Genomic DNA, 15,564 nt, shown 5'->3' with positions numbered 1-15,564 from the left:
TACACTAGTGCAATAATGTTAAAGTTGGAAATCATTTGACAATAGTCTGAGCAGAAGAATACATAAAGGAAAAATCACATTGAACACTTAATATTGATTACCTCGCGAGCTCACCTGTTCTTACATTGTCAAGATACTTTATAGATAGTCTTTAACAAAATATGACGGATGTGTGTTGGAGGTATTTACAAAAACAAGGAAATATTATTTATATTCCAAAAACATTTAGTTAACACTTAAATGAATTAATATATCACAAACTAATTGAATAATACTTTTGGCAATGCCTTGTTAAACTCCCATCTTATAAAATATCTGGTAATACTAATTTGGCTTTAAATTATCATAGAATAACTTTATCTGAAGACAGAAGTGGAATCATGAGAAGATAAAACATAACTTGTATAAAAAAAAATGTTATAGCAATAATAAAATTTGAGCGTTTACTCTGATGTCGGTATAGACTATTATGCGTGTGATGTTCATATTGCAGCACAATTACTATATTTCCTAAGTACACAAGTTTTATAACTTTAATAATATCAGGTTGTGCAACAAAAAGCTAAAACTCAACAAACAAGCCTGAAAACCTGTCATTAACAATATCAAACGGCATGATATATTGATGACAAGAGTTAAGCAAGATAAAAATGCTGGTAGTAAAATCTACTGATCTGTATTGTTAAGATACATGTATAAAGTTTCAGGGAACTGTACAAAGCAATACATTAGAGTGACTACACATTAGGTGAATATAAAGAGTACAAAGAAAATGCCATTTCATCAACGACAAGGATATATAAATATACTTTGATAAAAACAATACAATTAATTTAGATAATATAAACCTCTTGTACCCAATATTTATCAATATTTCTATTACAAGTAATAAGAATACTGAATAAAATAATCAGCTAAAAGTAAGAAAATTAAGATGTTGACAAAAGCAGTTGACCATAAACAATGACAAATATTGGTCATGGCTAGGAAATAACCATCTTGTTACCTAGCCACATATTGTCCATATACACAACAGCTTTATAATGCTGAAAAATGCTTAATTCAAGTAAAAACTACATGAATTAAATAACACAGAAAACTTGGCACAGCTACATTTCAAGTAATCATAAAACAGTTTTTAAAGATTTGACACAGATTAACTTATAACAAACTATCAAAGCATTTAAATTGATTGTACATTTTTATAATACACTTGTCAAAAAGTTTAAAATGTTGATGTTCTCTGTAACATACCAATTTGACAATTGCAGAAATAAATCTTAACAAAACAAATGCATGGAGAACAAGCTATATTCTAGAAGTGCTATATTGCACTATAAAATACATAAACATTTATTTATATATATATTTATTTAAAAAAAGGCACATAATGGCTACCCAAGACAAAAATAGCTACAACAAGTACACTTTTAAATGCATCACATCACTGCATTATCACATTCCACGTATTTATAAATTATATAAACTAACAATTATAATCATTAAACAAGAGGGCCATGATGGCCCTGAGGTCGCTCACCTGTATATAGGCCCCCAACCCCCATCCCCCCCCCAACGTTGCAGGGCCAATTTAACCCAAGGGCTTTTATTTGCACAAACTCGGTAGACACCCATAAGAAGATGTTTCATGCTAAACATCTAAGCTCTAGCTCATTGGGCTTTATTGAAAGAAGATTTTTTTAAGTTTTTACTACATGTGTACACATATAGTTAAACACAATGACACCCCTGGGGCCGGGCCAGTTTTACCCCAGGGCTTTTATTTGAACAAACTTTGTAGACACTTACTAGAAGATGTTTCATGCTTAATATCTAAACTCTAGCTATTTGGGTTTTTTTCAAAGAAGATTTTTAAGTTTTTGCTATACACATATAAAGAAAAATCAATGACCCCCAGGGCGGGGCCAATTTTGACCCCAGGTCTTTTATTTGAACAAACTTTGTAGACACTCACTAAAAGATGTTTCATGCTTAATATCTTAACTCTAGCTATTTGGGTTTTTTTCAAAGAAGATTTTTTTAAGTTTTTGCTATACACATATAAGGAAAATCAATGACCCCCGGGGCGTGCCAATTTTGACCCCAGGGCTTTTATTTGAACAAACTTGGTAGACACCTATTAGAACATGTTTGATGCTAAATATCTTAGCCATAGCTCTTTGAGTTCTTTAAAGAAGATTTTTTAAGTGTTTACTATATGCATATAGGGAAAATCAATGATCCCCGGGGCGGAGGCCAATTTTGACCCCAGGGCTTTATTTGAACAAACTTGGTAGACACTTATTAGAACATGTTTCATGCTAAATATCTTAGCTTTAACTCTTTTTGGTTCTTTAAAAGAAGATTTTTTTAAGTTTTTTACTATATGCATATAGGGAAAATCAATGACCCCTGGGGTGGGCCAATTTTGACCCCGGGCTTTTATTTGAACAAACTTGGTAGAACACCCTATTAGAACATGTTTGATGCTCAATATCTTAGCCATAGCTCTTTGAGTTCTTTAAAAAAAGATTTTTTAAGTTTTTACTATATGCATATAGGGAAATCAATGACCCCCCGGCGGGGCAATTTTGACCCGCAGGCTTTTATTTAGAACAAAATTGGTAGACACTTATTAGAAACATGTTTCATGCTAAATATCTTAGCTTTTAACTCTTTTTGGTTCTTTAAAAGAAGATTTTTTAAGTTTTTTACTATATGCATATAGGGAAAATCAATGACCCCCCCCCTGGGGCGGTGCCAATTTTGACCCCAGGCTTTTATTTGAACAAACTTGGTAGATTACCTATTAAACATGTTTGATGCTAAATATCTTAGCCATAGCTTTTTGAGTTCTTTAAAAGAAGATTTTTTAGTTTTTACTATATGCATATAGGGAAAATCTATGACCCCCCGGGGCGGGGCCAATTTTTGACCCCAGGGCTTTTATTTGAACAAACTTGGTAGACACCATTAGAACATGTTTCATGCTAAATATCTTAGCTGTAGCTCTTTTGGTTCTTTAAAAAGATATTTTTAAGTTTTTACTATATGTATATAGGGAAAATCAATGACCCCCCGGGGCGGGGCCAATTTTGACCCCAGGGCTTTATTTTGAACAAACTTGGTAGACACTCACTAGAAGATGTTTCATGCCAAATATCTAAGCTCTAGCTCTAATGGTTTTTTAAAAGAAGATATTTAAAGTTTTTTCTTTCGGTTGCCATGGCAACCAGAGTTCTGCATGGGAATTAAATTCTTTGAACAATTTTAAAGGTGACCACCAAAGGAACATTCCTGTGAAGTTTGGATGAAATTGGCTTAGTGGTTTATGAGGAGATGTCATTTAAAGTAAAAGTTTACGGACGGACGGACGGACGGCCGGACGGACGGACGACGGACGGACGCCGGACGAAAAGCGATCACAAAAGCTCACCCTGTCACTTTGTGACAGGTGAGCTAAAAATGGAAACAAATTTAAGTCAAAATTGAAAAAAAAAATCTATGAAATCATAGTGTTATAACAAAACAGAAAGTCTCTGAAAGATAGAAACTACATATTACTTTTGTAGTAAAGATGTTTATCAATAAAACCGGTTGAATGCATCAGAAGCACCTAATAAAAAATAATTCAAACAAAAGTCAGTTTCATGATATATCCTATTTTGTTTTTTTTCTTTAAATTTAAATTATCTTGTTATTATTCCTTTGTTGATTCACCTATACATGGTTCCACTTTAGTCCCATTTTCTGTATTTTCAGCATTCTGGTTCAATGCAGGTGCTTTTTCTGAGGGCAATTTTATTTTAGAAGGTTGCCCAGAACCTTTTCTAGAAGGAGAATTTTGTTGGGGTTTTAGACCCTGAAGTTAAAGATTACCATTTAGTAGTTTTCCATGATTTTGGGGGTTTTAGGGATATGACTGTGCTTAAAAGGGAAATGGGGGCATTACAATGTTTTTTCCCTTTCTAGAAATTGGCTGCTTCATTGAAAGGTTGTTTGCCCCCATGATTTCTTGACGTTCCCCCTTTCAGGAGTTTATTACCTTAGGGGGTTGAAAAAACTGTTTGTTTTTCTTTTGACATCGGACCCCAGAAAAAAGACCCGGCGCTGGGAAGAAATTTAAAGGGATTAAAAATTTTTTTTACTTTATTTTACTGTTTTACCAATGTAGGTTTTCAATGTGACATTGAAAGAATTTTATGAAAATGCTTCGCATCGTAGTTACTTATGCACTTATTGAAAAAGTTTGACATCAATTTTGTCATCAAATAATATCATTGTGACAAAGAATTAGCCATGAAGAATAAATAGGATGATTATAGATAATAGATTGTAGTGAAAACAATAGTCATAGATCCTATGCCAATTTGGCAACACAAATTAATTTTATAAAAGTAAAAGTTATTGCTAGGAATGCGGATTACCTTTCCTCTGATAGGATAGTTTGTATTGTGACGACTGTTGTACTGATGTTCATAAGATATCTTTTCTTTAAAAAACCTTTGTTTTCCACTCTTGGGTCTTAGAAAGTTAACCGGTACTGAAAGTAAAAGTAATTCATAACATTTTGTATAATTGATTGAGTAAAACATATTATATAAATGATTCATTATAATCATACATTTACATTATATAATCTGCACTAAATTATTTCAAAGATTGAGTACCGTTGACATTCATAATGTGATGGATGTCAATGTAAGAAAGTTGGCAGTGACCCAACATGGCAAACTGAACCCGTAACAAATGACTTCTTAAACTCAGTTAAAAAAGCCATAGAATAGAAATAGAAAAACAAATTGTGCATGTAAGATGAAAAATATTTCACTGTTGAACACCAGCTTTTATATTTACGCCTCTTATATTTCGATCTTACATGCAAGACAAACAATTATCCTCTATCTAATCTTATTTTTAAATGAAGTTTTACAGTCCTTAGCCATTTTGTTTTAACAAAAGGCAATGATTTGCACAGCAGCTGTAAACTTAATATTTTCCTTGAATCTGACCATAATGCATAGACTCTAAAATGACTCTTAATCTGTCTCTACTTCAAATTATCAGATTATTGGATTACTGTAAGAATTTTATCACAATATATTTGTTAACAAAGGAATACATGTCAATATTTGAGGTTTTATCATTAATAAGGATTGTAAACCGACTGCCGCTCCGCTACTGACAGGAAATATCTAGCTCAATGGTAACTGTTTATGGGGCTAACAAGGCTCTGCCGAGTTTCCACTTACAGTTACCCTAGAGCTAGATATTCCTGTCTGTGACAACAGTCTGTGGTTGATTCTTTTTCTTGCATGTTACCAATTAAAAATATTTCCCAAAAAATACGAAAACTAATATTTTCATTTAGCACTTTTCTTATAGAAGCGTATGAACTTTATTCATAACGGCACAATGACGTCATCCTAAGACTGCAATTCATTTTGAAAAGGCGCATTGGAATGATGTAATTTAAAACAACTCCTGTCTTAAATGTTAAGACTGGTTTTTATTGCACCCGGCGGGTGTTAACAGCAGATAATACTGTGATATACAAGATAATGTAATTCCAGGTAAAAGGTTAAGAAGAGATCTATCAATAACTGACAAGATATTGTTACACAACTTCTAAATTTCTCCTACTCCCAATACATTTTACAACATAAGATCAGTTACCTGTTCCAAGAGCAGGCTCTGTGTTTGGATTAGAAGTGTGTCTTAATGAGCCAAATGCTGAACCAGTTGGCTTTTCCCTATCTTGAAAATCAGCTCTATATATGGTGTCATCTGTTCTTGGTGGAACTTGAAGAGGTTCGTTTGAGACACGAGAGGGCCACCATTGATCCTGCTCTTCTTTAGTGAATTCTGTGTATACACTGCATATTGGCTCATTTAGCAGACGTACATTATGCCTCAAAAAGCCACAGGAGCCTGGATGAGGTCTGTTTAGTCTATAATCTGGTGCAACCTGTGGAAGGACCTCAGTTTTCCTATTGTAAATATCAGGTAAGGCTAGTCCCTGATTCTCAAGCCAGACTTTTCTCCATTCTGATGGTCTGTTAGATTCTACAAAATCATTCTTTAAGTGTTCATCTTCTGCATGTTTACTGATTACTCTGAATGTATCAGGACTGAAATAAGAATAGCATTATTAAATAAATATTTTTACCACCAAACTATGTACATAATCATCACAACATGTCACTTGGTTTTAGTATAATGTAAAACTTCAGCCTTTAAAAACAATCAGTTTCCCTCAGTACACAATTTCAGGTAAAAATTACCCATTTCAGTAAATGTCCTAAGTAAATTGTGATTTTCACTATTGAATATAGAAAAACAGAAATTGTGCGTAATTATGCAATAAAATAACTGTTGACGTTCTTTATTTAGATATGTGACATAATCAAAAAACATGTAGTGTAACCACTTAAAAATCTGATACGCTGGAAATAAGTATGGAAACAAATCAGGCGCAATTTTAATAGGTACGGCAGCATTTATTTGTTGATATCATCGTTAGAATCAAACTAATATATCCAAAATGGTGATTTTATCTCTTGATAACATCACTGTTTGTCGTTCGGATGCACATCATTACATCACTCGGGCTACGCCTTGTGATCTAATTCCTTGCATCCAAACTCCAAACAGTAATGTTATTGAGCAATAAAACCACTGTACGTTTGGGATATATTATTTCTTTATTATCATTTATTTTGGGAAATATATATTTACACACTATAATTTCACGTATATATCATCATACATATAAAACACACAAAAAGGCAACAAAAATATAATTATCTAAAATAATTAGTATTGTTAAATATTACCCTAGGACTGCCCATAAATTAGCTAAAAGCTTATTTGAATGGGGTCCAATTACTATATTAACACACTAAATTATATAAATCATAACTCAATTTAGTGATATCACAGGTGAGAAAAATGTGCAGCCTGACATGGACTCCAGGGACCCTCGGAATACTGTACCACGGCCTTATCAACTGAGCTATACGGCCGCTTACACACTATCTCTCCTAATTAGTGAACAGTTCTGATCTGCATTCAAGACAGACTCCCCCACTATATTGAAATTTGTCCTCAATTTTTTACATGAGTTAACTTTGACAGATGTTTTTTTTTAATGAAGATGAAGGTCTAAGAGTAGAGCATCAGACTCTTAATCCAGAGGTTGTGGATTCAAATCAAGTTGGAGATAATTCTTTAAATTTGCTTCTTCAATCTAAACTATCAAGTGCATTTACTGGTTAAGATTCACAACAATCACACATATGGCACAACTTAAAAGGATAAAGTATAGGCCACTTAAGAGGGTCAATAATTAGATTGGAGGTAACAAACATTTTAATTTAAATACACCTTATTTCGTATAAAAAATAAAGTTATTAAAGTTAAATATAAAATGTCATACTTATATCTTTCGAGAACTCTCTTTTTCCGACAAAGAGGTGGCATATATATCGCCATTATGAGTGATTAACCTTGATATATCCCATAAAATTAACGTAAAAAAATATTTCTAAAATTCATCCAAAAACAGGTGTGTAGTCCGCCATGTTGTTGTCACTGGTTGCTAGGGATTAATTAAATTATTTTTTGGTAAAACTTATATTTGAGTTAAAAGCTCTGAATCAAACTTTGATTTTTATATTAAATGAAAGAAAAATATTTTTGTTTTTAAAAAAAATAAACTTTAAGAAACGTAAGAAAAGAAATTCCGTTACGTCACTCATGACAACACAGCAACAAGATGGCGGCTATGGTTAGGTTGCTGAACGAAACTGATGCCATAGTCGAAACATCGTACGAGAGAAAGAAGTGAGTTAAATTAACTATTCCTTCTGTTTAACGTAGCTTCAGATGTGATTTATATGATGAAAGTATAATAATTGTTTGTTTGTTTCATACAGGAACTTTCATGAATTTATCAGAACATATGCGTTCGTACTCAAAAAATTTCGTTCCAAAATTGTCGTGCTTTAAAGTTTTGAGTAAAGTACAAGTATGACAGGCCAAAATATAAAGTTTCAACTGCGACCCTTAAGCCATTATGCACATCTTCGGACCATTATCGCAAAATGGCGAGCAGCAACCAAGTATTAACCTCTAAAGAATCACCACATGAGCAATTATAAAGCTAGTTCATTTTGTACTTTCAATGTTTCATAGAAACATGATATATATGTACTCAGTTTTTTTAAAACTCATATCGTTTAGTTTAAAAGTGTCATATTCTTAATAAAACATGGTTTTAAAGTGTATATTATGTAAAATTCTTAGTTCTTAGTTCTTCTTGGATAAAACAAATTCCCCATGAATACCGGGTGTATTATGTATGCATTTAATTTTCCAATTTGTTTGGTACTTGCACAACTCTCAAAGTAGGAGAAAAAACTCTTTATGAAAAAAATATTTATGATGGTCAACTATCATTTTCCTTTCCTTTTTTAATTTATTGTTGATATATATTTGTAGATTATCAGCTTTTTTGTCCATTGGTTTGCATTTGAGCCACACCATGACAAAACCAACGTAATGCGTTTGCGACCAGCATGGATCCAGACCAGCCTGCGCATCCGCACTGTCTGATCAGGATCCATGCTGTTTGCTATCAGTTTCTCTACTTGAAATAGGGTTGGTAAGCGAACAGCATGGATCCTGATCAGACTGCGCGGATGCGCAGGCTGGTCTGGACCCATGCTGGTCGCAAACCCACTATGTTGCTTTTGTAGTGACACAGCTCATTTAATTTCATGACTTATTAAATGGGATATTTCAGTAAAGCAGAGATAGAGAGATTACAGGAGTTTTCAGCAGCTGTGAGAGTACAAGCATGGTTCAGAGGAGCTAGAGTCAGAGTTTATATGAAGTATGTTTCAAATTTCATCTATAGTTTAAACTCTGATATTCTAAGATTATCAATCATTTATAACAATGAAACTTTTCAAAAAATGATCATTGCAGGTCACTAAGTTCTCTGTATATATAAAGAATAGTTATGATTCATGATACTATCAAAATAATAATAATTGACATTATTTATAGCTTAATGAAATGTTCATGAAAAAAGAGGAACAGCCAACATACATCATATGTTTAATTTTAACTTTACAGTACGGGAGATAGAAAGGAGAACCATTATTAATGGGTTAAACTATTCAAGACTTTGAAAGGTAATAAATATTTACATGTACATTTAAATCAATTAATTACAGACACATCAACAACTGTGCTACTGAGATACAGAGAAAATGGAGGGGTTTCATGGGCAGAAATTTCTTCAGGTTGTATGTAAAGGTAATATATTTTTGGCATATAAATAAAGTTATTCGGTGATACTCATTTTAAACATGACTAGAGATATTAGAGTTGTGAGGCTGTAAGAACAAAGACTTGACATACTTTAAACTAGAAACAAAAAGAAATTGCCATGCAACATCTGCAGATTTAACAATAGATTATATTTAAAAATATTTTTATATAAATACATGCACATTTTAATAACATAATATTTTATTTTGAAAAGTGTTGGAATTTGAATTACTTGTATTTCAGAACTGTGTACTGGTCATGAAGTTGAACTACTTCAATTCTCAAGCTACAAAGGTAAATTTTTATAAATGATATGTATAGATTTCTGATAGAAATCAGTGAATTTTATAAAAAAAATCCCAAAACCAAACAAACAAAAAAAATAAATAAAAAAACACACACAAAAAAAAATATGATGCAATTCTTAAAAAATAAATTGATGTCTTGAATTTATTTTATAATTAATTCAAATAAATGTTTGATGTATGTTTAAAGGTACAGAAAATGTGGCGAGGATATTATGTGAGGAAGTATGTGTTCAACTACTACAGTAGGAAGAGATATCTGGAGGCTCTTGTCATCAAGAATGACATCATTAGGTAACATATATCATTCTAGATATAGACTTCTATTTAGAGAAATATTTGTCATAAATACAGGGTGATGTGAATTTAATAGAGGTTTGAACTATTTCTGTCTATATTACCGTTAAGCAAAATTATAATGGTCACAAAACATTCCATTTCAGACAGAAATTGTAAATTTTCATCACTTTACCATTGATTATTCTGCTGTTTTCTGTCAATAAAACTGAAGGGATATTTTCTGTTTTGTGTATCAAAATTAGTGATACTTTTGGTGATGAATACCAATTTCAATATCTTTTCAGGAAGTATTTTACTGAAGCATTTTTATGCCCCCACAATGTGGGAGCATATAGCGTTGCACTTGTCCGTCCGTCAATCCGTCAGTCCGTACGTCTCGAAATCTTGTGAACGCAACTCCTCTTAAACCGGATGGCAGATTTTGCTTAAACTTACAGGGATGAACAACCTTAATGTGTAGATGGTAGTAAAGGAAGGAATTTTCGCTGCGACCAAATTTTACAGAATTATGGCCCTTTGTTGATTTTTTCACTAGATACTATGTAGAAATTTTGTGAACGCAACTCCTCTTAAACCGGATGGCAGATTTTGCTTAAACTTACAGGGATGAACAACCTTAATGTGTAGATGGTAGTAAAGGAAGGAATTTTTGCTGTGACCAAATTTAACAGAAATTATGGCCCTTTGTTGATTTTTTCACTATATACTATGTAGAAATTTTGTGACGCAACTCCTCTTAAAACCGGATGGCAGATTTTGCTTAAACTTACAGGGATGAACAACGTTAAGGTGTAGATGGTAGTAAAGGAAGGAATTTTTGCTGCAACCAAATTTAACAGAATTATTGGCCCTTTGTTGATTTTTTCATTATATACTATGTAGAAATTTTGTGAACGCAACTCCTCTTAAACTTGATGGCAGATTTTGCTTAAACTTCCAGGGATTAACAACCTTAATGTGTAGATGGTAGTAAAGGAAGGAATTTTCGCTGCGACCAAATTTAACAGAATTATGGCCCTTTGTTGATTTTTAGTTTTCAACTTGTGGCACATGTAGTCCAAAAAATATTTGACCTAGAGTCATGAGATTGACAGAACAGTGGCGTGTGGGGGCATCCGTGTCCTATGGACACATTTCTAGTTAATTCTTTTTTGTTTTTATTTGTTTTGATTTTTGAGTTTGCATTTTTTTCTTCTTCTTCACATAATTATTAAAATTAAAATAGCTGTTAGTAATTGTGTTACTAATGAAATTTTTCATGAGGCCTGAATACCTTGAATCATAATTGACTTTCACTGGTGTAATAAGCAGGTACATGTATTAATGTTTGAACAATTTGCTGTTTGCTACAGGAATGAACTGGAGGAGTATTCTGAACAACAAGAACAGAACAGAAGACGACAAAATGAAGCTAAAGAGAAGTTGACTCAGGAGAGACTGGCGAGAAAATATCACTATCTCATCAGTACACATGTTATACCGGGAGTCTTTAACTCACCATATCAACCGTATGTTGTTAAAAAATATCCTCTTTCCATGTGTGAACATTATGATTATAATTTATTTCTGAAAAACTAGTACACATTCGCTTATTTAGAATTGTAAAGGCAGTAAGTTTTCTGACATGTAAATCTGGTTGACCTTCTGAATGTTTACATTTAAAAGTAGTAGTTAGAAGACTTGGAAATAAATTTATAAATTCTTTTGAATGTTTATCTAAAATTTATACATTAGTCATTGACATATCACACTTCAAATATCATTGTCATTAAGTATAACTAATTCATCTGCCCATGAAACTTGAAATATTTTATGATTTAAAAATAACTTCTTTATTGTTCCATATTATATTAAAATCCATTATTTACACTCATTTACTGTATTTAAGGTACCCTAGTGAGATGGAGTATGCCCTTGCCAGTGTGAAACCTCTGATACACAAGAAAAAGCCAAGTACAGACAATCCATATGACCCAGCATGGAAGAGTTATGGGCACGAGCTTCCCAAACCACAACAGCTTCCACCTCTTCATGGCAAACCTCAAGTATGTATGATAATGTCAAGCGTAAATTTTTATGTCTTTCAAGGACACGAAAGCTGTAGCTTTTGCCAAATTTCAACAAAGAAGCTAACATATGTCCAAAATGTGATCATTATATTTATATTTATTGGTTGCTCACTATAATATTGAGCTAGCCTTGTTCCAAAATTTCTGTCAGAAGTAGAAGTTATTTAGTTAGCACATTAGTACTTTATAGATAGTAAAGACACCATTAAACTATGATGACATGTTAATGATTGTGTTTGTGTATATTACACATAAAGGGTCCATTCCGTGAGCCAGAGGATGTTCAGAAGCAAAGGTATAAAGGCTTCCAGCCGAGTCTGCGTGTAGCCACGTCATTTACAGCCCTTGAGGATGCAAGGGAGAAAATGAAAGCAGAGGAATGGGTTACAAGACTCAATGATGATACGTAAGCTTCAATATTAACCAAACATTTAAGTACTATTTGACATTGTGAATTTCTGTTAATATAATATGGTGCCGATATTTCAAGTTGTAATTGTAAAACATACGCTTCAATAGTTTTTTTTGGTTTTTAAAGTCACTATGTTTTGGAAAAAAAAAAAAAAAAAAAAAAAAAAAAAAAAAAAAAAAAAAAAAAAAAAAAAAAAAAAAAAAAAAAAAAAAAAAATTTGAAAAAAAATTCAACCAAAATTAAAATTTTTTTCAAATTTGGGGGTTTGGTGGAAAAAGAAAAAGTAAAAAAATTTTAAGGAAGTTACATATCATTTTCTTGTGTTAGCGTAAAACGTAAAAAAATTTCAACTGTTTTAATAAATCTCTTTATTTCCTGTGATAATGATAAATTTTTTTCAAAGAAAGAAATGAGTCATTTTGAAAATCATGTTTACATTGTAGATGATATATTTATCATTTAAAGATCATCAATTTAGATGAGTATTTTATTTTTTAGTTTCTTACCTTTCACGAGACGAAGCTACCAGTATGATCCACTCTTACATACAAAATCCAACTTTGGCCATCCTCCCTATGGAACAAAATATTTCAGAGAAGAATTTATTGACAAACATATTACACATCTGGTAAGTGCTTTTTTGTTTCATAATGAAAAGTAATAGACTGAAGTAGGGGAGTCAAGTAAATCCTAGCTTATGAATATGATAGAAGGTTTTGTGATTAGTTTAAGCTAAAGGTGCTATGTTAGTTTTGTTGGAAACTTAAACTTCATTTTTTACCCTTTATTGAAAAAAAGATAAAAATTACAAATCCATTTAGAAAGTTTACATATTGACATAGTAATGTACAAAATCATTATTAAAAGAGGTTACATCATAAGATGCATGTTGATCAGAAGTTATACTTGTTTTACTGTTAGTATTACAAGCCCATTATTTAACAACAAAGATTATTTTTACACCCTATGCAGAGTGCAAGACAGATCTCCGTAGAGCTACTCCGGGATATCTCGGTTAGAAATATGTTGTCATTTAATATATTTTCAATCATTTAAAAACATAATAATTTACAATATTACTATTGTACAGCATGTAGGAATTTAATGTTTATATATTGTTTTGGATGAATCAATGATTGGGGAAGAAAGCTTCAAATAAAGAACCTGTGATTTACTTGCTTATCACTGGGAATCAGTTAACATTATTTTAACTCCACTTTTAGTCTCTCACTCTGGGAAATTGTGTATTGCACTTAAACTTCTACAAAATGGAGTTCTTTTATGTAACAGGATTTTAATGTCAAAATGTGATAATAGTAAAGTCTGTATACAGATGTACAGATTAGTCAGGCTCTACAGTGGTCATAAGTGTCTGTTTAAACTGTAAGAATTTGATCTATCTATTTATACATTTGTATTTATGATGAAAACAGAATATAAACAATATTATCTAACCTGAAAAACGTTTATTCATTAAACCTTACTGGAACAAAACAGCATTATTAATCATGAATTTATTCAGACTTTAACTATCTTTATGTTTGTTGAATTACATGAAGTCTTGTATGTATTGTTAATTGTCAAATTACATGTAAGGCATGTGAATGTTGTGTGTTCTGTTAAGATTTATGACACTAAAAATTAAGGTCACAATTGATCATATTCACTTTATAAATGTTGTTGTCGTCTATTTATTGGCACATTGTAGTCCTTAAGATTTATTAATAGTTCCATTATATTTATACATGAAATTTTTTCCATAATTTAGTATCTGCCACTTTATATATTTGCTTATTCAATTTACAAGTGATATAACTTTTGAGACTATATAGTCTAAACAAATGTTCTAATTACACATGTATCAAGCTGGAGTTATCAGTAAGTTCTGTAGAGAGACATGATATGATATTCTACATCACAGACAAAAATATAATAAACACATGTACCCAATATATGTGATAGTGTGAAATGCAAATAATGCAAAATGATGATGCCAGTGGTAATCATTTGTAAACAGCATATACCTACCCTGACTGGTGATCACAGCCTGATAGCTTAAAAAGAAATGTCACATAAATATGACTTACAGTAACATTGTACATAATTTTGGGTATATTTGCCATGTAAATTATATCCCATGTCTTTGTACTGTATTTATTGAACATTTCATCATGATCATGCCAATAATGACACATATATTAGGCCATTTATACATGCACATTTACATGATTTTTAAAGTGCATAATTATATTGTATGTATAGTTTATATTTTAAATGATATTTACAGGTGACACCCTTTGAAACTTACTATATGGTACAGTGTTTAATTGCTTTTACATCTCTATCATTCATTGTACCAGAAATCAGAATCATAATGACTAATAGCTGTGTTGATCAAATGCTTCCTGATCATGTATTGCATGTTACAGCATGTTCAATACAAGTTTTCTGTTTTGTTTTGCTCCAAAAATTTTCAGATTTTGTTACTTTTGTGGAGAAATTACCATAAATAACCATGAATTTTAACACAAAAAGTAAACTGAACAACTGCTAATGTACATGTACTTATGTGTGAGTCTTGACTGCTTTTTAACATTAGAGAACTGCTGATATGTTCACACCAGTGGCATTACTCACTGGTCATGTTACAGCTTTGTCTCTTACATAACTTGTCTTTTCTCTGTTGAATCTGTCATATTTTGTTAATGTTCAATATTTACAAGTATTTATTTTTTAATACATACCATATGACTTTAGAAAATCTGTTTTTGTTTTAATGATAAATATTATTAGAAGTGTACCTATCCACAGTGTTATATGCATGTTATTTTAAATGGGAGAATGTCTTTACATGTATTTATCTATTTGTGTTCTCTATTTCAGCCCTTCAAGACCGTAGTGCCTCCTATCCCAGTGTTTGAGAAACTCAACGATACTTACTCCCAGGGACAAGTCTGATTTCCTTCTTCATTCGGATTATATAATGGTTTTATTTTGTGGTGATAATCAATGGCAATATAATAAAAATAGCATCAACTAACCTTCCATTCATTTGATTATTATTAAGGAGTTCATATTTAGTTGAAACACAAACTGTTGTTTAATGTGATTTTATTCACATAAAATTAAACTTTTATCA

The 15,564-nt window shown here is 31.7% G+C and overlaps 2 protein-coding genes across 3 annotated transcripts; one reads left to right on the top strand and one right to left on the bottom strand.

The window, feature by feature from the left end:
• Window positions 1–4,304: 4,304 nt before the first annotated feature.
• On the bottom strand, window positions 4,305–7,611 carry LOC132723627 (uncharacterized protein C2orf73 homolog). Its single transcript, XM_060708390.1, has 3 exons — window positions 7,439–7,611; window positions 5,677–6,131; window positions 4,305–4,543 (listed from the first exon to the last, which is right to left on the bottom strand). The coding sequence occupies exons 1-3, from the start codon at window positions 7,492–7,494 to the stop codon at window positions 4,320–4,322; spliced, it is 735 nt and encodes a 244-aa protein (XP_060564373.1). The 5' UTR covers window positions 7,495–7,611; the 3' UTR covers window positions 4,305–4,319.
• Window positions 7,612–7,731: 120 nt separating this feature from the next.
• LOC132723625 (spermatogenesis-associated protein 17-like) lies at window positions 7,732–15,443 on the top strand. Of its 2 annotated transcripts, XM_060708388.1 has the most exons (11): window positions 7,732–7,845; window positions 8,807–8,896; window positions 9,243–9,324; window positions 9,583–9,633; window positions 9,835–9,938; window positions 11,297–11,452; window positions 11,833–11,989; window positions 12,271–12,419; window positions 12,924–13,053; window positions 14,713–14,739; window positions 15,309–15,443. In XM_060708388.1, the coding sequence occupies exons 1-11, from the start codon at window positions 7,778–7,780 to the stop codon at window positions 15,381–15,383; spliced, it is 1,089 nt and encodes a 362-aa protein (XP_060564371.1). In that variant the 5' UTR covers window positions 7,732–7,777; the 3' UTR covers window positions 15,384–15,443. The 2 variants fall into 2 exon arrangements, with proteins under 2 accessions (XP_060564371.1, XP_060564372.1); XM_060708389.1 differs by lacking the exon at window positions 14,713–14,739.
• The last annotated feature ends 121 nt before the right edge of the window (window positions 15,444–15,564 follow it).

The sequence above is a fragment of the Ruditapes philippinarum genome, unplaced genomic scaffold, assembly GCF_026571515.1.
Source record: "Ruditapes philippinarum isolate M1 unplaced genomic scaffold, ASM2657151v2 ctg1207_1_1_1_1, whole genome shotgun sequence".
Lineage (NCBI taxonomy): Eukaryota > Metazoa > Mollusca > Bivalvia > Venerida > Veneridae > Ruditapes > Ruditapes philippinarum.
Note: the sequence above shows the minus strand (reverse complement) of the source record. Positions and strands in the feature narration are given on the sequence as shown.